At 37.0% G+C, this 23683-nt stretch overlaps 1 protein-coding gene across 1 annotated transcript; it reads right to left on the bottom strand.

Annotated features, from left to right (window-relative positions):
• Positions 1–318: 318 nt before the first annotated feature.
• Positions 319–21339, bottom strand: LOC138708899 (replication factor C subunit 2-like). Its single transcript, XM_069839212.1, has 7 exons — positions 21174–21339; positions 18702–18813; positions 11825–12021; positions 8565–8693; positions 6827–6907; positions 3635–3748; positions 319–432 (listed from the first exon to the last, which is right to left on the bottom strand). Exons 4-7 carry the CDS (start codon positions 8637–8639, stop codon positions 319–321), a joined length of 384 nt encoding a protein of 127 aa, XP_069695313.1. The 5' UTR covers positions 8640–8693; positions 11825–12021; positions 18702–18813; positions 21174–21339.
• Between the last annotated feature and the right edge of the window lie 2344 nt (positions 21340–23683).

Genomic DNA, 23683 nt, shown 5'->3' with positions numbered 1-23683 from the left:
TTATTTCTAACAGGTGCAGCAGAGCGCACGGGTACGGCTAGTATTAAGTAATAACGTGAACAGGTTATAAAAGTCATATTACATGTTTTAAAAAATTAATCTCAAGGAAAATTGCTTTCCATCTCGCTAAAGTTCTCGGAAAATGACATAATTTCGTATCAGCATTTCTTTTGCAGTGTACCTGTTATAAGAGTGCACACAGCTGAACATTTGTAGACATGTCAGATACAACTTTTTTGTCTCGAGGAAAGAGTGAGAGATGTAAACATTTTGTTTCAGTCTAATACTACATTGTTTATGTAAGAAAATGACTGTATTTCACTTACACACTCTCGCCACCGTAGCCACCTGACAGCATGTTGCTAGCAGGCCTGTTAGCTGCAGGAGACTTGCAAGACCATCCACTATCCTCAGGTGGGTCAATCCAATTTCCTGTAGGACACACATGTTAAGATTCAATTACACATCATTCTGTACAAAAGGCACCGATTTCAACACAACTGAATGAAAAATGAGTTATTACAAATACAGTGGCGGCTCGTGGGTATTGAATTAAGGGGGGCTGCATACAAAAATAAACCAAGCAACTTACTTTATTTAAAGATTAGTTCCATGCGCCTTATCTTGTAAGTTGTGTTTAAATGAGACAGGCTCATGTTAGTAGATTTACTGGCATTTAAAAGAATCCTGCAGACAAAATTCTGGCACACCGGCGACGCTGATATAACCTCTGCTATTGCGAGTGTCGTTAAATAAACCATAATTAAATTTTTTATATGCAGATTTGAACCTTAGAAATATCTAACTGGCGATGTTGTAGTTAGTTGTATAATCTATATACACGATACATCAATAAATGAAAAAAATAACTGAGCCAGAAATTGAATTCAGAATCTTCAAGAGTACGCACCAGGACGCTTGCCCCATTTATTGTGATGTTAGATGTTTCAGATTCCATTATGGTTTGAAAACATTCTAGCAATGGCTCCTTCTTCTCATGAACAACATTTACTGTTCTTATTTTAAATCCATCTTGTTGCCCCAGCTGATGGAATTGTCTTTGAAACACATTAATCTAATACAGACTGAGTGGAGATCGAGAGAATGAAGCAGGGATACTGGATAAATTAGCAAAAAATATGCGAGCCTTTGTATTTTGTTTAGCGGCTCTTTTCATTAAGGGATTCAACTGATGGGCACTTAATTTCACATTTCTCCTGAATTGTTAAGGTACTGAACTGAATAGACTGTAAATATTGTACAGAATTAAACATTGTCGCACTTGTTATACTCACAACATTAAAGAAAATGTATTTAAAACTGCGCGCTACTGACAAACTGCTGCAATTTTGCAGCGCCTGGAAACTCTGGATTCACGGCGAGGGGCAGCAGGGGGAGGGGTAAAACAAACGCGCAAAGCATCCGAGACGAGACTGGCAGCTCCAGGGGAGGAAGTGGCTTCACCCTATAGTCCTTGTCTCTGGTTTCGCTCTGGCAGCACCAGGGGAGGAAGTGACTTCACTAACGATTGCGTGCATGTCAATGAGAGCGAAATTTAAAAAAAAAATTCGAGCCGCTAAATAGAGACTGTATAATAAATGTATTTCACAACATAAAACGAGACAAGACCACAAATGTCTGGGGGTGCTGCAGCTCCACAGCCCCTCTTCGAAAGCCGCCCCTGTACAAATACTTTTTTCACATTACCCTATTTTCTCGTACTTTTTTTCCGATATACACAAGTAAAGAATACGCGTACACAGCTTATTTAAAATGAAGTTGGCAACATTGCCCAATTTTCCTCCTATCCTAAGGTGAAGCACATGCCATTATCATCCCAATCGGGTATTTCAATTGTTCACATTGTTAAATGGCGTTTGGATTAGCAGTACATGTGTCAGAATCAAGTTTAAGTGTGATAAGTATAGTTTGTGCACCTCATATTTTCAAAACAAATACTGAAATCAGAAGTAAACACTGAAATACTGAAACAATTGTCTTTAGAGACAATTAATAGTAGGTACCCTCCACAAAACTTGCTTCATTTATACACCGACGGATCCTTAATCTCCAGGGAACAAGGTGCCGGTGCAGGTGTTACGTGCTGTCTCTTCTCACTTTATAGATCCCTTGGATATGGAACAACAAGTTTTGATGGTGAAATCATTGCAATAAGTGAATGTCTCAGGAATCTTCTATGCCACATCAATAAATTTAGGAATGCAGTTATATTGTCAGACTCCAAAGCAGCTATTCTATCAATAGTCTCTAAACTCACACCTTCATCTCAAACAGCAGAAATAACTAAAATGCTCTCTCAATTAATATCACTCAATAAAAGAATTGTATTCCAATGGATACCATCCCATTGTGGAATCCTGGGAAACGAGAATGAGGATGCTTTAGCAAAGAAGGGCAGCACTGCTACTTACAGACCTGTTACTAAATCTACGTATTACTCTGTGAAAAGATTTATTAAATCTACATACTTAGACTTCAACAAACAAAATTTGATAACACAATCTCAAGGGAAGAAATGCAACTCTCTGCATCATAATCCACAGTTAATTCCTGATTTACTACGAAAATCGTCTGTAGCTGCATTTAGATCGGGAACAGGCCATGATTGTTAGGCTAAACACCTGCATAGAATTGGAATATATCAGTCCCCTAACTGCCCATTATGCAACTCAAACCAAGAAATGGATTCGGAACACCTCAAAATCTGTGCTTCAGTGGCTGGCCATGATAATATCTTTGAGAAATATTGGCGTGCAAGAGATCAAATGACTTTATTGTCAAACGCCTGGCATTAGAAAACAACAACAACATATTTTCAATTCTGAAAATGACTACCACTAAAGATAAGAGATTTTGATCCTTTCCTTGAAGCGAAAAACTTAAAATTATCAAAGATGCGGAGGAACATGGAAATCGTGCTACAGCCTGTAAATTTTATGCAAGTGAAAACTGCATAAGACTGGAGGACCTTCTTCCAGGATAAAATTTATTGTTAACTGAACTGTATTTAATTGTTTTTAATTTGTCGTGAGTACAGTTGTTGAAACTTTTATTTTTGTAATATGTGTTTGTTTCATTTTTTATTTCCCACCCCCTCTTTTCAAAAGTGGAGTACAAGGCTTATTCGAGGGCGCGGGATATTCGAGAAAGTACGGTATGTTTTGCCTGTATCACAATAATTCCGTTCTACTGCCATGTTGTGAAAGAAGTTTATTCTGTAGTGTTCTTTTCTTGAACTATCATTTGAAAGGCCTACATCAATAAAACCTTTAATATGTAACCAAATGAGATGAACTTTGGTTTACTGGATTGCACATAAAATGCATTATTCATAATCCCAAATATTGTTGGTTCTTATCTAATCTTGCACCCCAATATTTTGGAAAATTGAGTACCGTAAATGAAATACAATATAAAATTTCAGTTCAAAAGAGACAAGAATCTAGGAGAGGGTTAAAAAAAGAAAAACATGGCGTGAAACTTGAACAGACCTCACGGACAAACAGAAAAACACAACAAATTATAAAATACCAAAATGGGGGCAAACGTTGCAGTGATATTGTAACAGAACACATATGGTGGTCGAAACTGAACAACATTAAGCTACACCAACCTTTATGAAATCCAGCTTCAGTTCCTCAGGCATCTGTATGGTTTTAGTAACCCGAAATATATTCCCGATTATGTCTTCAGCTGCATATCCAAGTTTCCAGAGATGAGATATTATCTGAAGATTAAAGTGTACAATCACAATATAAAGATGAGGAAAGGGAAGAAGTAGCAAACAGACGAACAGGTCAGTCCCACTAATATGGTGACAGAGCAGGAAAGTTGTGCCTAACAAAGTAAATGATAAAGATGGGGAAAACAAAAATGAACTGGAGGAGGAGGATGAAGACATGAGAAAGAGGGAAGAGAGGAGAAAGAGGAAAATGTTGACGAGAAACAGCAGGTGAAAGGGACGAGGAAGAGCAGAAGGGACGAGGAAGGGCAGAAGGGACGAGGAAGAGCAGAAGGGACGAGGAAGAGCAGAAGGGACGAGGAAGAGCAGAAGGGACGAGGAAGAGCAGAAGGGACGAGGAAGAGCAGGAGGGACGAGGAAGAGCAGGAGGGACGAGGAAGAGCAGGAGGGACGAGGAAGAGCAGAAGGGACGAGGAAGAGCAGAAGGGACGAGGAAGAGCAGGAGGGACGAGGAAGAACAGGAGGGACGAGGAAGAGCAGAAGGGGCGAGGAAGAGCAGAAGGGACGAGGAAGAGCAGGAGGGACGAGGAAGAGCAGGAGGGACGAGGAAGAGCAGGAGGGACGAGGAAGAGCAGGAGGGATGAGGAAGAGCAGAAGGGACGAGGAAGAGCAGAAGGGACGAGGAAGAGCAGAAGGGACGAGGAAGAACAGGAGGGATGAGGAAGAGCAGAAGGGACGAGGAAGAGCAGAAGGGACGAGGAAGAACAGGAGGGACGAGGAAGAGCAGGAGGGACGAGGAAGAGCAGAAGGGACGAGGAAGAGCAGAAGGGACGAGGAAGAACAGGAGGGACGAGGAAGAGCAGAAGGGACGAGGAAGAGCAGAAGGGACGAGGAAGAGCGGAAGGGACGAGGAAGAGCAGAAGGGACGAGGAAGAACAGGAGGGATGAGGAAGAGCAGAAGGGACGAGGAAGAGCAGAAGGGACGAGGAAGAACAGGAGGGATGAGGAAGAGCGGAAGGGACGAGGAAGAACAGAAGGGATAATAATAATGTTTTATTTTCGCTGGTAGAGTTAAGGCCATAAGGCCTTCTCTTCCACTCAATCAGCATTAACTAATACAATACATATTTAAATTACGAATATTTACACTACACTTAAAAGGTTCTCCAGGAATATTCTTCAGTTAAGTTTTAACGACTAGTAGACTAGATATTTATTTAAATTTAGATAAACCTATAAGGTAAAGTAGTAACTTAATTTATGAGCTAATTTAATTCAATCAATTATAATTAATTTGAGATTTGAGATAGCTAGTAAAATGATGAAAATTAATTTAATATAAGCTTACTATAACTATGTTACAGGGAGAAAAAAAATATATATATGAGGGACGAGGAAGAGCAGAAGGGACGAGAAAGAGCAGAAAGGACGAAAAGAACAGAAGGGCTGAGGAAGAACAGAAGGGAGGAGAAAAAGGAGAAGGGCTGAGAAAGAACAGAAGGGACGAGGAAGACCAGAAGAAACAGGTAGGAGTGGAACAGACGAGGAAAAAGGGATGAGATAGAGAAGAAAGGGATGAGGAGGAGAACGTGCAAAAAATTTAGACACAAAAGCACACTATTTAAATCATAAAGAATGCAAGCAAATTCATTTCAAATGGACATCAATTCTTCAGCTTTTTCTTTTGCCAGTTCCACCTTGGACAAGATTAAATAAAAGTGAAGTAGGACAACATGTGTTACTTTGTTACTCATGATCATTCGAGTCTTTCAAATTTATTACTTTTCGTTACTAATTGCTTAAATTAGTTACTTTCATTGCCGGCAGACATTTTGAATTATACCATGATGTCTTTGCATGGAATCCCTAAACATTTTTTTTTAATTCAGTCAAGGAGAGAGTGATGAAGGAAATTTGAAACAATTGATGATCGTTTGCCATGGTACTCAGTGTGTGGGAGTTAGTCATGTAGATTGTTAATTGGGATTTTTACACCAACACAAATGTCCGTGGAGTTAGCTCTGTAGTAGTAAGTAAATCAGTGCAGTAACAAATACTATGGTTTTCACAATATTTGAGAGTAATGCCTGACCATCTCGTAACAGTTACAATGATTCCGAGAAATACAATAACATAATTCGAAGGCTACACAACATCAATCATCAATAACTGTACAAGTATAAAGTCTGATAAACCACATTGAAGTTAACAAAATTCACGTAATCCAATATGGATGGAAAAATTTCATTAGCTGGCTTTACATTATCCATGGAAGCTTAATCCTAAAAGTAGAATGAAAGGAGAAATCCAAGTATTTTTTAATTTAGAATTTGGAAGGATAGAGAACAAATCAAATGCCAAAAAACTCTCCTCCTAGCTGAACTCCAAAAAACACGAAAATCACACCATCATGTTAAGTGAAGATTTTACCTGACTTCCTTCGGTGCATCCCTGGCCTTGAAAAGGCCAGTTACTAATCTTCAACTGATACCCAGTCTAAACCCAAGGCTAAGAATAGAGAACAAATCAAAGGCCAAAAAATCTCTCCTTCTCCTATCTGAACTCCAAAAAACACGAAAATCACTCCGGCATGTTAAGTGAAGGTTTTACCTGACATTCTTCGGTACATCCCTGGCCTTGAAGAGGCCAGTTACTAATCTTCAACTGATACCCAGTCTAAACCCAAGACTAAGAATAGAGAGCAAATCAAATGCCAAAAATCTCTCCTTCTCCTATCTGAACTCCAAAAAACACGAAAATCAGTCCGTCATGTTAAGTGAAGATTTTACCTGACGTTCTTCGGTACATCCCTGGTCTCGAAGTGGCCAGTTACTAATCTTCAACTGATACCCAGTCTAAACCCAAGGCTAAGAATACAGAACAAATCAAAGGCCAAAAAATCTCTCCTTCTCCTAGCTGAATTCCAAAAAACACTAAAATCAGAAATAACTTCTGAGTAGAATTATGCATGTGCAAAGAACAAAACACACCTGTGCAGACCAAATGATGTCGTAATACATTCCAGCCAGAATATTTCATTACAGTGGCGATCTGGCGCCCAATATTTGTTCTGCCTTGGTATAAAGAATATCACTTTCACATAAACTTCCAACATAAACATACCTTGCAAGCCTTTTCAGTGTTTCCATCAACACAATGTTGCAACATTTCCTTCACCAGAAGAGGATGTGGTTCATCACACACCTGAAATTGAAGAAGGATTAACACTGGTGTATCCTTATAAGCAGCCATATGTTTAATCAAAGATCTGTGATCACATTACAGTGAAAATGGAGTATTTACCATCAAGACATAGGATTCGGTATCTACTGAACTGTATAGAGTTTATTAAGTTTTCTGTTAAATGCGTGTGAGAAATGTAACCCATTTAATCGGTTTTATCACATTACATTCACAGATATCGTACCTAAACAAGGCTATATAAGACCATTCAAAAGTCACTTCAAACTTTAAAACATTATAAATATTGTAATAATAAATATGGGAAATGCCTGCTATTATTCGCTTAAGAAGTTTTTGTCATTCAATCTGCTCTCAAAAAACCTGAATGAAATGATCTATGGAGGTCTGCCTGCTGGATCGCATATTATGGCTCAGCCATAGCAAGTGATTTGAACATTTACACCTTGTCCAAGTCAAGTCTGCGAGTGGGGATATCGGGATGGAATGTAGAGGCAAAACACAGTTGCTACATAGGTCACTTGACGCTCAGATTTCAATGTGTGCACATCGTTTAAAATACACTACGGAGCGCACGCATTTTTTGTCCTTGTCTTCAGATAAAGGCAACAGTTACGCTGTCTCCCAGCCTCCCCCCCTCATGCAACTTTCTCTCCTACACCCACGCTTGCCAATCAAAACGCCAAACCTCACTGTCAAGTAAAAGTAGAAGTACAGTTTATTTCAAAGCATCTTGAATTGTTACCACTAGAGCGCGCTCTATGAACTGAAGTATAGTAGGAAAACTTTGCTGTCATATGAGACTGTACTGATCTCCTCTCGTTACCGCCCCCTTTCACTACAGAACTGCCTCCAACTTTCCCTCTCGGCTCGCAGACTTAACTTGGTCGAGTTATATTGTGATTTACTAATTTACCACGACTGCCTCCATAGTCTGTTCCTGGCTTACAGATCTGGAGGTCCCGAATTCGATTCCCGGGCTCGGCTCTCGGTGAATTTTTCTTGAAGAAGAAAAATTCCCTGGGTGTCTAGAGTCTGGAAATTTGTATGAATGTGAGTGTGATTGTTAGAGTGCCGGGTTAATATTAATTAACCAATCATCACAAATATAAAATACGTCAGGACTATCGCTGGGCAGTAACCTGAACACACGTTTCAGCGTCACATTGTTGACAAATAACTCCATCTGTTAGCACAACCATAAAGCTTATAATAGATGCTATAGAGTTACCAACAACGAAAAAAAAAAAAAAAAATTACAATGAAATAATGTAAACATCGGTATTTTCATTGTTAATCTAAAAAATGAATTCACACTGATGTCACATTCGTTTCCCCTATTTTATTTTAAACAAAAAATATCAGTTATCCATGACCTATTGTAATTAAGCTTTCATTAAAGAAGATCATAGGTACTTTTTAATTTTAATTAATTCCAAACAGACTCATAATAAAAATATTAATTTAATAAAACAAATGGATGCAGAATTTTTTTCTCTACAAAAAACTTTTTAATAACATTTTCTTCTATAATAATTAGGGGATTTAATATAAAAAAAATATAAATTTTAGCATTGAAATCGCTGCGGTGTGTGTTCCAAGTCACCCCCAGTATACAGTAAGAGTGTAGTACTCAATTTTGCTGCTGACTGCCACTTACCTTGAAGACATTCTCGCTGCTGACGTGTTTGAAGCCATTGCACGTGGAATGCAGGTTGTTCAGTGCCTGTCTCATGTCGCCCTGGGCAGTGAACACGACAGCTTCTAACCCGTCTTCTGTGTATGAGATCTGCAACAGATTTCACAATATTATTCATCAACTGGCTGCAAAAGGGTATCTGTTGGATACAGGGGGGAGAGTCATTAATCCTTCCCATTGAAGGCTTTAAGGAACCAACCTGGACAAATACCCAATGTCCCATCCCTACCTTCCCGTGGTGCAGCTGTTAGTAAGCATAATTTTACGAGCTGAACTACAGGGAGGGGCTACTCATCAATTAGCACTGGTCAGCTTGATGAGTTAATGACCGAATTTGGTATAATTTTCCTCTATCCAATACCTAATTCCCTCTTTACCCTTTCCTATCCAGTCCTCTGAAATCTTACTTTCTTCGACCCCGACGGCATTAGAGCATTCGAGGCCTAGGGGTTCATTTCCCTTTCCTTCCTCCTCTTTCTACTTTTCTGTTCCTAGTGCTGACCTACTATGACACTAAAATCGTCCTCCAGTGGCTTAAGGAGGGAAAGCTGGTGATCAACAAGATCTCCCAGCTAGGTCCAAGGGACCCGTCGACCAACAGCAGGTGTGGTTCTCCAGACATTCTGGGGGTTGTGTGTGAATGAAGTAGCCACCAAAACGTTAAAATATGGTGTTCACTTAAATTGGCTACAACTTGCCATTTTCAACCTCAAAATCTGTGCTTCAGTGGCTCATCCAATTTATGTTTTAGGATTTTAAATCTTAAGTTTAGCAATTTATATGATTTTACGGGAAAAAAATAAAAATGAACAACATAGGCCTACTGTTAATATATTACAACTTCTTGGTAAAGATTGCCTCTTTTAGGACACTCTAAGTCCTAACTTACGAATTAGGTCCTTTTAGGTCATATTGAATTTAAGAACGTTACTCTTTGCTACATAAAGCGAATAAGAAAAGGAATATTTCGAGAGTAACGATATAACAACAAAATTGATTCGAACCAAAGAATCCAGGGCTTGCTCATTACTATTACATAGTCTAATTTTACAGCAAATTAACTTGACAATCCTCTTTCTTTTCAAACCGATCAATTAGGTCACAACATACTGAACAACTGCTACTAGAAGAAGCTAGAGACAAATCTGTATTTGTTTCTAAACTCTCGATATACTTAAAATACTGTATAAATAAATACATCTCGTAATACAAAAGAAAAAAAATAACAGGAACACCCGCAAAAACCAGAAAAATCTAACAACATAAAATACAACTTTTACGCAGGGAGAGAAAACTAACATCACGTGACTTAAATTTATAAAACCAAGAAGAGAGAAAGAGAGAGAGCTTCCCAATACAGCCGAAACCAGCTGTGACTATAAGCAGTTGTCAGCGGTGGGTAGGACGTCTCCAAATCGGCTTCCCTCGCGCGTTCTAGTCAAGTTTAAACACTCCACTAACCAGCTATCTTATTGGTTGAACTGCTGTTGTCATGGTTACCGGGGAGTAGAATCATGTAGCCGAATCCTCTCACATAGACAAAGCAGCCTGCTAGATGTCGACTACACAGGTTACAGCGCTATCTGTTATTTTTCGGTACGAATTATTTGTGCTATCTACAGTATAGCGAGTGGGCATCACCAACTGAATGTGGTCGACTTTACGTAACTTACATCTTAGTCGTAGTGAATAGTAAAATTAATATAAAAGGAAAAATGTTCGTCATTTGCTATATCTTGTTTGTGATCTTAATTCAGCTGGAATTATTACCGCCATATTGTGTTCTCGTAAAATATTAGGGGAGGCACAGCCTCCCTTGCCTCCTCTGAAAATCCGCCACTGTGTATTAGCATATACAGTGAAACCTGTTTAAATCGGAACCTGAGTAATCCGGAACAATTTATTGGTCCTGGCGAAATTTGTATGTATTATGTGTAATTTTTCTTGAATAAAACGGAAACTGTCCAACGCGGAAACGGAAACTGTCTGCTACTGTTCAAAACGGAAACAATATTTTGGACACACACTATATTTTGTAACTATATTTTGAAACAGCGTGTAATTTCAAGGAATATACGAAATATGTAGGTCACTAAGATAAAAACAAGTTTTCTTTGCAAAATTCTAGAGGGTACGAGGGTGTGTTGGCCTGTCGGTCATAAATTTTATTACCCTGTTGACTAGGCAGACGAGTCCCTTCAAAGATTTTCAATGCTTCACACCCGTATACTGTCGTAGCTAAACAGAGCGCAAGTGTAGTGATTAAAAAAGTTGCATAAAATGTGGCATTAACATTAAGTGATGAAGTAAAAGTTATCGAGATAAAGGAAAATTAGAAACAAAGTCTATGTGAATTAATGTTGAAGTTCAGTTGTGGAAAACTCAGGTGTGACACTTTAAAAATTAAAGATCATAATGAGTGAGTGGCTTGTGGCCGATATTGGTGACACAAAAGGAACCAGAAAGCAACTGTTTATGTGAAAATAAATTAACTTTTGTGAGATTGAGTTCTTCATGACCTTTCAAAGAACAAGCCAATTTCTGGATCTGTTCTGCAAAGCAAGCTATTGAACTGGGAAAGAAATGAAATAAACCAGAATTCAAGGCTTCTAATGGATGGCTCCTAGTCCAATTAATAAATAATGTGCAGTGATATGCAGTACAGTATTAGAGTATAGTGTTAGATATTAAATAGAATGAGATTAGTAAACTTTAGTAATGTTTAATGACTAATGAGTGAGTTACGATAACATTTATACAGAAAATGAGATTTTAATCAAGATGATTCACCAACGTAATGAGCGACAGAAAGCTGATTTAATGTGATTAGTGTTAAATGGAATATTTTGTACTTCTTGCAGTTTGCGGCATGCCATTTTGTTTTCCATGTATATGAATGACAAAATATTCCATTTTAATGTCACACCTGAATAATACGGAAACATGTCCACAACGGAAAAAAAATTAGGAACATATCACTTCCGTCTTGAACAGGTTTCACTGTAATAATTTACAAAAAAAAAAAAAAAAAAAAAAAATGATAAATCATAGGATTGAAAACTTTAAAATAAATTTATAATGTACTTCCCAATATGAGAAATCTGTACTTTGGATTTTTTCATGGGAAAGGAAAAATGTAACATTTTCGTCCAGGTTATACCACAACATTTGGGCACAGACACAAACTGAAGACTATTAAACATTGATTACAAGAATCATACCTGTCTGCCTCATCCAGGATGATAATTTTGTGTCTCCCTGGTGGCAGGATAACCTTCTGCTGGGCAAACATTTTGATTTGTTCTGCACGACATCAATGCCGCCGTCATTCAAAGCATTTCATTCCAGAACTACAGAGCTGAATGCCGGTCCCAAGAGGACACGAGCAAGGCACAGAATTGCCTACACCAGGTGGACCCTGAGACAAACATAACATTGTGGTGAAAAAACAACAACGAAAATTATTATTTTAACACGGGCAACTGATGGGTCAATATCAATACAACTGTCTACAGTAGAAAAAGTGACAGAGAATTCATAGTATTCCTATAATAGGGACATCCTGAACTAGCACCAACAGATAGCGCACGTGTACTTTGAGGGATGCACTTTGCTTGTGCATTTGTTTCTCGGTATATAAACATTGAGGATATACGTTGTGTATTATGGGTCGCGCCAGGGATTTTGGCAGATGGATTTTCTTAATGTGAACTGGAGAGCGAGTTCCTCACCGCTGCAAGATCGGCTGTTATCTCTGTCGCAGTGGAATGGGTAGGACATAAGAGTAAACATGCACGACCGAGTATTTGTGTACTCTGGACAGTCACCTCCAAAAACTAAACAAATATTACAGTAGTCTATATGTGTCTTTGGTATTCCCAAGAAACTAGTTCGATTAATTAAAATGTGTCTCAATGAAACATACAGCAGAGTTCGTATAGGTCAGTTTCTATCTGATGCTTTTCCAATTCACTGTGGGCTAAAGCAAGGAGATGCACTATCACCTTTACTTTTTAACTTTGCTCTAGAGTATGCCATTAGGAAAATTGAGGATAACAGAGAGGGTTTGGAAATGAACTGGTTACATCAGCTTTTTGTCTATGCGGATGACGTGAATATGTTAGGAAAAATTCCACAAACGATTAGGGAAAACACGGAAATTTTACTTGAAGCAAATAAAGCGATAGGTTTGGTAGTAGATCCCGAAAAGACAAAGTATATGATTATGTCTCGTGACCAGAATATTGTACGAAATGAAAATACAATCTGTTATACAGTATATATGGAAATATATATGTATATGGAAATATGTTAATCCTTAGTCAATAGATAAGACCGAGTTTTACGAAATACGAACATTAAGGGATGGAAAATGGGAGGCAGTAATGATCATAATAATTATACCGATTTATTTTTTTTAACCTTTAAATTTAAAACAAAGATTCACTCGTAAAATTGTGCGTGTGAAGAAATTATTGCCCTTGTAATATCCATTACAATTCTATTTATTATACTCTTATATAAATCTAACTTCCGCAGCATGCAATTTTACCCAATTAACCAAATTATATTTTGATTCTTAAGAAGAAGAATCGTAATTTTATTAACTTGAATTGTCGCACCACCAGTAGACGATCCCTAGATTATTACTGGACAAATCTTGTATATTGATCTGGTAAGGGTAGGATTATATATATGCGCAATGCAATGCTTTTCCTTTTAATTAAGAATTAATTTAATTTAGAAAATGTACGAGATGTATTGTAAAATCATTGCAAACGGAAGTCATTTACATTTATTAAAGGTATTCTTTGAGTAGGACTGTACCGTGGTGTGTTTCATAATAAGGATAATTGATATGAGCTGCTGTTATGAAAATATGAACGACTCAGAATGTTATCGCACCTCATTCTCCCAGCTTACACAAACAATATTGGCTCGCCTACTGGAAATGTCATCGAGGTCATCTGCCAAAATCGGTGCCTCCGATTATAGTATATTAAATACTCTTAAAAACAACTAAAAATGGCAAATTTTTGTTATGTTCCTATAAGTAAAAACCAGGGAAAGCTTTTTGTCTTCAATCAGGTCCCGAAATATTCTGAATATATTCTTTAAACTTTAAAAAATATAAGTAATTAAATTGCGCCTCGAAAGTATTAAATAAAAGTACCTACCAGTACTTCAAGTAAGGAATTGTTGACTACAGTTTCATTTTGGAAGAGGAAAAAGAAAAATTAATAAAAGCATATGCAACCTCGACAGCGAGCTATGTTAGCTTAGATTATATGCAGTAGTTGTAGGAGTCTCTGAAGTTTACGCCTGCAGTAAACTCTCTATAAACTGGGACGTTTATTACCCAGCACGATCCGTAGTGAAATCCATTTCGTGAATAATGTTTTTAATGTACTGTATCCTAATTATTAAAACCATGTTTTAACTTCAAATTTTCAAAATCATCCTACATAGTATTCAAAACTGCATGTCCTTAACCTACAAATTGCACGACTAATCGTGATACTACTGCGATCATATTATATCATCCTATTAAAAATTGCATTTGATCTTTCTGCAACTACAGAAAATATAAAAGGAATTCAATCTCGATAGTCCCTTCTCTATAAAAAAAAACACATTGGTGGCTGCATATCCTGTTTTTAGTGTACGGTTCATAAATACTAATGATTAAAGAAGCAATATTCACCTTCGACATAGTTCCTATTTTTTCATTAGTGCACCTAGTTCTCAGAGTTCTCGTTTAGGTTCATGAACATTCAATTTACTCGTATCTATATTCTGCATACTGCAGATTTCCCCACCCATCTCGGGAAATCACTCAATATTATACTGGTTTACGTTATTATTTATTGCAAATTAAATTAAATTATGAGGTAAGAAAATACTGAATTATATTAAATTATACTAGGTTATACAAAATAATTGTAAATAAAATTTTGACACGCACAGGAAACCAACAAGCGGGAAAACGTAATCAACTGTAGGATATAACATAGCATAGCCCTACAACATGTTGCGCCGCATGGAACATTCCTGCCATCTAGCAGTAAAACTTCGCATAAGATATCCCTATTGCGTGAAGCATTTATGTCCTCAGTTGGGTTACCTACTGTGTTGTTTAGATTCTTAATGAACTGGTTCTTATTTGTAAGGATTGTGAATATAATTGAGAGTGAAATAAATTTAATGTAATTTATGTGTTGTATTATTGATTATTTTCCCTTTATTCCTTTACTGAATATGTACTAATACCAATGGCAAAAAAGTGATACCTCGCATCTACAAAAATGGTAATTTAGTTTAACTACATTATTATTTAGACCGTGTCTCAAAGCTACATTTTCAGCTGAAGTGGCCAGATTTTTTACTAAATACCCGGATGTGACAGAAGTTACGATCCAAAGCTACGTAGTAAATAGCAATCAAGTCCGTAGTAGCTAGTAAACGAAAATGTTTGCTTGATTGTTGACTTGTACACTAAACAAACATGGATACCTCAATAACAATTGGGGTTATGAAATCTGATGATGCTCTGGAAATAAAATGTAAGTTCAATGTAGAATAACACGTTAACTTGGAACATTCACATTGTTGGTATGTGCGTTACATTTTTTTAATATTGTAATATTTCAGGCTCTTACCTTTTCCACATTTATTTCGATTGTTGATAGACAAACGTAATTTTCATAGATATCTTTTGAACATCTTTTACAATTCTACATCTTTCTACGTTTCTTTTCTAGCATCTCAGAAAATTACCATTCAGTTCATAAACCTGAGACTTAAGTTTCATGTACTGTTTACAAACAAACTGTTTATAAACAAAGAATTCGAATTTCCAAATAATAACAACTGATAACTCGTAATTAAACTGCATTAGGACACTGCCTTCTTAATTTAGTGCTATACCGTAATTTCATGGCTCTGAGAAAAATATCTATGAAGAAGGCCATGATTCCAGCATACATGTTCAAAGCTCTCTAGTGTGTAGTTTATAAGTCAGATACTTGCTAGTTTTTTATTGATTTATTTTTTTTATTTTATTCGGTTATTTTACGACACTGTATCAACATCTACGTTATTTAGCGTCTAAATGAAATGAAGGTGATAATGCCAGTGAAATGAGTCCGGGGTCCAGCACCGAAAGTTACCCAGCATTTGCTCATATTGGGTTGAGGGAAAACCCCGGAAAAAAACCTCAACCAGGTAACTTGCCCCGACCGGGATTCGAACCCGGGCCACCTGGTTTCGCGGCCAGACGCGCTGACCATTACTCCACAGGTGTGGACTAGTTGCTAGTTATTAGCATGTAGTATAGACGTGAGCTTTGAGACATGGCCTTAGATTCACTACATTATCATTACAACATGTTCACAAAATTGGACAGTTAACTAATACAGTAGAATTCCTCATATCCGGCAACTGTGGGACAAAGCCAGTGCCAGATAACTGATTTTGCCAGATAATTGGAAAATACGTTTATAGTTTATGTAAAGACATACTGTACTGCACAAACATTTTTTCCATGTTTAAATTTAGTAATTTTCATATAGATATTTAAAAATAAACTTTTGAAATACGTACAATGTTCATTTTTAATACTAAATACGGTAATGTACAATAATCAGTTCATAATTATTGTAATGCATAATAGCGTAAAAAATACTAAACGTTTTCATAATCTTATGGCAATTTTAAATGGCGGCCATGTGACGTGAAGAGCAGTGCAGCCAACATCGCAAATATGAAGATGAAGTAGCACTCGATAATTAGAACCTTTTTAACATATCTCTAATGTCTTCTTGTTTATATAATATACTATCCATTACTCGAATGAAACTTTTACACGCTGTAGGAACAGAGAATTTTACACTTTCCTATTTAGACTCATCCAACACCCCTTCAAAACGGGCGAGTTCAAGTGGTAAATTTAAAGATATCATCTCTGCGAATTGTTTGCAAGGCCCAAGTGACAGCTTACTCATCTTCAGGGACATAACGGGGTTTTCACGCGTGAACAATGTAAAGAGTAAACAATATGCGGTATGTGCGATCCACAAAATGACCTTTTTTTTTTTTTTTTTTTTTTTTTTTTTTGGCCTAGCCAAAACTGCAGTTGTTTTGGTATTGCCAGCAGTTATTTGGGTGCCGGATACAAGAGATTTTACTGTATTTTGTCCTCAAATAGAAGATATTGCAAAGCAGAAAAATATTGATGGTGTTTAACAGCAATCTCGTATGTAACAATATAAAATTTTATGGGTGAACGAAAAAATATTTTAATATCTCAATAACAAACAAATATCTTACTTACTTACTGGCTTTTAAGGAACCCGGAGGTTCATTGCCGCCCTCACATAAGCCCGCCATTGGTCCCTATCCTGAGCAAGATTAATCCATTCTCTATCATCATATCCCACCTCCCTCAAATCCATTTCAATATTATCTTCCCATCTACGTCTCGGCCTCCCTAAAGGTCTTTTTCCCTCCGGCCTCCCAACTAACACTCTATATGCATTTCTGGATTCGCCCATATGTACTACATGCCCTGCCCATCTCAAACATTTGGATTTAATGTTCCTAATTATGTCAGGTGAAGAATACAATGCGTGCAATTCTGTGTTATGTAACTTTCTCCATTCTCCTCTAACGTCATCCCTCTTAGCCCCAAATATTTTCCTAAGCGCCTTATTCTCAAACACCCTTAACCTATGTTCCTCTCTCAAAGTGAGAGTCCGAGTTTCACAACCATACAGAACAACCAGTAATATAACTGTTTTATAAATTTTAACTTTCAGATTTTTCGACAGCAGACTAGATGACAAAAGCTTCTCAACCGAATAATAACAGGCATTTCCCATATTTATTCTGTGTTTAATTTCCTCCCGAGGGTCATTTATATTTGTTACTGTTGCTCCAAGATATTTGAACTTCTCCACCTCTTCAAAAATAAATTTCCAATTTTTATATTTCCATTTCGTGCAATATAACAAAGATCTTACATAAGAGGATATTTAAAATCTTCTTGTAAAGTTTTTATCCATGTCTGGACATAAGATGTGTTTACAGAAAATTTGGGAAGTCTTTTTTTATATGGATAAAGTGTAATCTCATCTTTTTTTTTATTTTTCATACCACGTTGCTGTTCAACACTATTGATATATAAAAAGTTTGTCTATTTTGAGAAAAATTAATTTTAAAACATTTTTTGATTCACCTGCAAATTTACAGATACGAGGTATCATTTTTAGCCATCAATACTATATATCTGTACAAGTATTTACACTGGAATTCCTGCGTTTCAACTGAATGATCCGTTGCTAAGCAAGTCAGAATAATGTGACGTTACTCATTGCTGTTGCTAAGAAACTGATGCCAGAATAACGTCACATAACTCATTGCCAGTGCTCAATAGTATTCATATCAATAATTACTACATATTCCCTTCTAAAGTGTACTAATACCATATATTGTTGTGTATTCTTCCTCTTCTTCTTGTTATTCTCGTGCTTGTTCTTTTTGTTGAAAATGCATTATGGTATGCAATGACCTCTTTACCAGTATTTTATCCTAACCTTTATAAATAAACAAAAATTCTATACCCAAATTTATATCCAATAGGCTTACATATAAAAGACAGGCATGAAGCTGCATATGAGAAATGTATTCATTATACCAAAAATTTAAAAAAATACTCATCCAAATTATTGCTCAGTGACAAACAAAAGCATACTTAAATGCATGGCTAATGAGAAAGATAGGCTATGGCATGACGTCACATTCTCAGTCATAACATAGCCAACATTGAATAAGTTTATAATGTAAATGTACATTTAACATGAGTTTAATATAGCAATTCCTTTGGTTTTCAAAACTTTGAACATGTATTTATATTAGGCGATTGTCAAGATGGCCATGACTAGACCATGATAACCACGTTACCAAATTTGACTTGATTCCAATTCGTACCAGTCTAGAAACGTAACAGTAGTTTCAAAGATAGCCTACAAGAATGCATACTGTAATAAAATAGTACAAGAATACAAGTTAATAACGATTCTCAGATCTTTCAATACTTACAGCAATAATAATATTTGGTACATTTCCAGTATTAGCAAACACTTCGAGTCTTGCAACAGTATCTTCATTTCCCACAATATCTTTGAAGGTCTGAGGCCTACATTTTTCAATCCTGGAAATATAAATACAAAATAAAGTATAAATAAACATAAGCTAAGAAATGGAGTAAGACAGAGCAGCGTCCTACCACCTAGGCTATCGTCTGCAACATTGTAGCCTAAATAATAAATAAGATACAAAATAAGAATTTAGGAGAAAATTATAGAGCACATACAAAAACACTGATGTATGCAGTTGACATAATGATTTAGAGAGAGAACATAAGACAAAGAATCAAGATTAGAAAAATGGAATAAAGTGATAACTGAGTACGGATTAAATCTGTGGCTGGGAGGAAAAAGGTCTTCAGTAAAAATTTTATACTTTTCAGGAGAGCAATAGAAAGATTGAAATTTGTGTCAATTATTAGGTTTTTTTTATTTTTCCCGGATATTATTTGTTTATATTTCTTCCAAAATAAGTAATGTTGCTCATTTAACAATTTTCTTGATTATTTCCAAAAATAACCGCACTTAAGCCCTTTTAAGACTACAACCCAAACTGAGTAGAAGGGACCATTTAAACATAAGACCTTTTCATGTCAAAATAAATGGGAAATATAAATTATTAGGAATAGCAAAATGGGTCTTAAGCAATTATAGGACTGTTTACCTGGTGCTTAAAGTTTTAAAAGGAAAGGGCATCAGTATGTGATAAAATAGCTAAAATACAAGTTTGACCTTTTCAATAGGGAAGCATTGCAAAGTAAACATGTGATGTTTGTATGGAATAAAGTGTTAAATATTCTTAAGTCCTTTATCCTGTGTGTGCTCGATTCAAAAAGTACTTAGGACATTTGGTAACGCTCTATAAATCCAGTCAGGAGTCTTATTTGACTTTAGCCATTTTACCAGATTGTAGAGAATTGTTTCCGCTTTCAGAATATATAAAAATCTCATTTTCACAAATAATTGACTTAAGACCTTTTTCCTCCCGGCCACAGAAATGTATTTATATATCCACACTGTGAAGTAACTGTTAGCACGTCTGACGTGAAACGAGCAGGCCCAGGTTCAAATCATGGTTGGGGTTTTTTCCTGGGTTTCCCCCTCAATAGCTGGGTAATTTTCACAATGGACCTCGGACTCATTTCTCCACCATTAATTCGCCTATCATCATCATCATCATCATCATCATCATCATCATATCATCTTCCATACCATAGCCTGGGTAAGTTCACAGTGTGGCATGCAATACTTGTACAAGAGCGCGGCCATTCGGCTACCCAATCATTCATAGAATAGGAGTGGTAAGAACAATAAGATTCAGGCTGAGTGCAAGCCTTTGGGGGTCCCTCCTTCATAAAAGTGGGGTGAAAAAACCCTGCTATACAAGATCTGCTTTACAAGAGGAGTCTTACAGTCGTGAAAGGGAAGCAAACTGTGTACCTATGAGCAGGGATCGCTAGAGCGAGAAAATGCCTACAGCGAGTAGCCCTACTCATTGGCATGGCTGCCATAAAGTAACATCAAATCCCTAGAAGAATATACAATTTATTAGTTTTAAACGTAACTATGTAGTAAAAGGTTTATTGTGGAATAAAGATATAGGCCTACCTGTAACCTGCGAGAAAATTATGTAGGTCTGTAACTCACATTTTAGAATGCTTCGGAAACATGAACAATGGCAAAGAAACATCGAAGCAGAATTCAAGCAACAGAGATGAAATACCTTCGCAGCATAGTACAGTAAACAAGAAAAGATAGAATAAAGAATAAGGAAATGGGTCTTAATATATTGGTAACTGAAAAATTGAAAGATAAACTAGAAGGTAAAAAAAAAAGTACACTGTTTGGGCACGTCAAGAAGATGGGGGAAGGGAGGTATCCGTGCTCTGAAATTTAAATGTGAAAATTAAAAATTGACAGATGTGGTAAAAGGAAAACAAGAATCTGAGCGGGGAAGTGTCTAACAACAAGAGCTGGTCTTAATTTTTTGACTATCCCAGAAACACAGAAATAATTACACCATATTTACCGCCACCTTTACTGAAAAAATTTAAACCCACACCTATACTGGTTGTCATGAACACTCTTGTTACTGTACAGACAGAACGTAAACTTACTTAATTATTATTAAACTGACAATGCCTGATGCAATTCTGTGGTGTTCCGGTAAAGGGGGATGTCATTTTTTATGGCAGATGGAATTTTGTTCGCAAGAAGAACACAGAAGTTAAATTATAAAAGTGAGTGTGCAAAAATCGAAAGAATACTAGCAGTTGATGTGTTTTGTGTAGAAAATTATTTGCAATAAAGGTCCGAAGTTTAATTTGCATAAACTAATTTTTATGACACCTCCCTTTACCCAAACAATACAGAATTAAGCTTTAACATAGGTTAGATTGGACAAGCAACTACACAATTTATTTACCATGGGGCATTACTTTGACTTTTCTTCTGTTTGTTGCGTAGAAGACTTCGATGTAGAAGCTTTATTATTTCTATCGGAATTATCTACTTCCATAATCTCAATACTTTCGTCCTTTTTATTCGACATTATTCCTGCTCCTTCTATTTTGCGTTGTTCATCATCTTGTCATGGAAAATTAACAATTCTTGTTATTGAGCACTTGGCGGGAAAACTGCAGTGTTGCCAACACATAAATTGTAGCCCCGTCAGTCTATCACCTGGAAATCCGTCAAAATTAAAAAAAAAAAGTAAGACCCACTCAATATATCTATATACAAATAAAAGCAAATATTAACATAACTTCCTTAACAATATTGATAAACATTGAAATTCCGTCACTTTTGAAGGAATTTTCGTCCCTTTGGCAGCACTGCTGCAAAGCAAATTGTCTCCGTCAGGCTCACCAACATCTTGACATTTATACAAAGATTACAGCTCTTATTACGTATATTATTGTAATCATGTCATATATAGTAAGTCATTTTGATGCGTAAAGTAGGGAAACAAAATTTAAGGGATGACATTTTAAATATATCTCTTCCAAATGTTTCTTATAAGATGTAAATGCAGTTTAGCGACAGCCGTTTTTTCATAGCAATTACAACGATGAGTTTCACCCTAGAATGATATATATGATCTAGGGTTTCACCAACACAGAAATGTTGAAAAATAAATATTTTAACAAACGATCAAATGCGCTTTCGTGGTGAGGAAAGGGGCAGAGTTTAAGATAAAAAAATTAATAATTGATTAGTATTACCCTGATCATATATATATATAACCAGATTGGCCATTCTCGTGTTATGAAATGGCAACATAAAATAAGAACAACCACCAGAGTTTCCACTGTCGAAAAGCCGTTTTTTGATAACGACCGCTAGATGGAAGCACAGTTACTTCATACAATTCCATGGCTTGTAAGTAGGGTCCGGATTTTTATGTGCTAAAAAAACTTTAAAATATGTATTTTTATGTGGTAAAAATTTGAAAAATATGTGCTAAAACTAAAAAAAAAAAAAAAATTGTTTCTGAAAATGAAAACAAAAACATCAGAATGTTCGTAACTTACTAGAAAAAATTATATTGAAACTCACCAATTGCAGCTAAACATCATATGTAAAATTCTGACTGGAGTTGCAGTGCACAACAAAATATGTCATCTCCAGATTATGGATCACAAATCCTTGCCTATTATCCGAGAAGAATGCCTTATATTGGAAGGGGGACGTTCTACATCACACAATGTTAACCTTGCATGTTTGAAGAGAGGTATAGCACCAGCACACACACAATCAAGTTCACTTATGTTTTAGCCTTCCAAAACTTAAGCGACTTAGCAGAGGGTTTGCTAGCCACTATTTTTCTCAAACATACCCTTAAATTTTTTTTTCTTAAAACTTCTATTTTCGGACCTGATAGATAGTGTTAAGGTTGCCTTTCAGTATACTCTATTTCTTTAACTGAATTACTCAATAAATCTACAGAAGTAGAAACTCTCAACATACCTCGCTGCTCTCCAGGGGGCGCCCCAGCTCCGGAAAACGCGGGAACCGAAAAAAGGAGAAAATCTAAACATGCCTCGGGGCTCTACAGGGGGCGCCCCCTCTCCGGAAAACGCGGGAACCGAAAAAACGAGAAAATCTAAACATGCCTCGGGGCTCTACAGGGGGCGCCCCAGCTCCGGAAAACGCGGGAACCGAAAAAACGAGAAAATCTAAACATGCCTCGGGGCTCTACAGGGGGCGCCCCAGCCCCGGAAAACGCGGGAACCGAAAAAACGAGCAAATCTAAACATGCCTCGGGGCTCTACAGGGGGCGCCCCAGCTCCGGAAAACGCGGGAACCGAAAAAACGAGAAAATCTAAACATGCCTCGGGGCTCTACAGGGGGCGCCCCAGCTCCGGAAAACGCGGGAACCGAAAAAACGAGAAAATCTAAACATGCCTCGGGGCTCTACAGGGGGCGCCCCAGCTCCGGAAAACGCGGGAACCGAAAAAACGAGAAAATCTAAACATGCCTCGCTGCTCTCCAGGGGCCACCCGAGCCCCGGAAAACGCGTCAATCAGAAAAACGAGAAAATTTGACCACCTCCACCTACTCTTACACTTACACCTGGGCTTAGGCTTAGACTTGCCTCCTCTGAGCTGAGTACCAGGGGGTAAAGGCTGTCGTAGCCTGCTGCTTCCCAGACGTGTAGAGGGGATACCTTCTTTCATCAGATGAAACGTCAGCTAGTGCAGTTCTCAATCGCTTGCCTGGCAGATCAATGAACACAGACAAGCCGTCCGTGGTTCTATTTCCGGCCTAAGGGATAGAGTTTATCTCATTGTCTTTTACTTCTTCCTTGATGTCTCCACAGAGGCCTTGCATTGTGCTAACCATACGGTTAGCAATTACACGGTTACAATTCACAAAACAATAAATTACTGGAATCAAAATACATGCATCTTACTTGTGAATTATAAAGATTTC

The sequence above is a fragment of the Periplaneta americana genome, chromosome 1 (assembly GCF_040183065.1).
Source record: "Periplaneta americana isolate PAMFEO1 chromosome 1, P.americana_PAMFEO1_priV1, whole genome shotgun sequence".
Lineage (NCBI taxonomy): Eukaryota > Metazoa > Arthropoda > Insecta > Blattodea > Blattidae > Periplaneta > Periplaneta americana.
The sequence above is the reverse complement of the archived record's forward strand: the minus strand, read 5'-3'. Positions and strand labels throughout refer to the sequence as shown.

What these genes read in the sequence shown, in the direction of transcription:
- LOC138708899 (XM_069839212.1), bottom strand. Translation starts at nt 8,639, where the DNA reads ATGAGACAGGCACTGAACAACCTGCATTCCACGTGCAATGGCTTCAAA. An exon ending in ACACTGAAAAGGCTTGCAAG is followed by an intron (nt 3,749 to 6,826) that starts GTATGTTTATGT and finishes TTTAATCTTCAG; the next exon opens with ATAATATCTCATCTCTGGAA. An exon ending in TGAAGCTGGATTTCATAAAG is followed by an intron (nt 433 to 3,634) that starts GTTGGTGTAGCT and finishes TGTGTCCTACAG; the next exon opens with GAAATTGGATTGACCCACCT.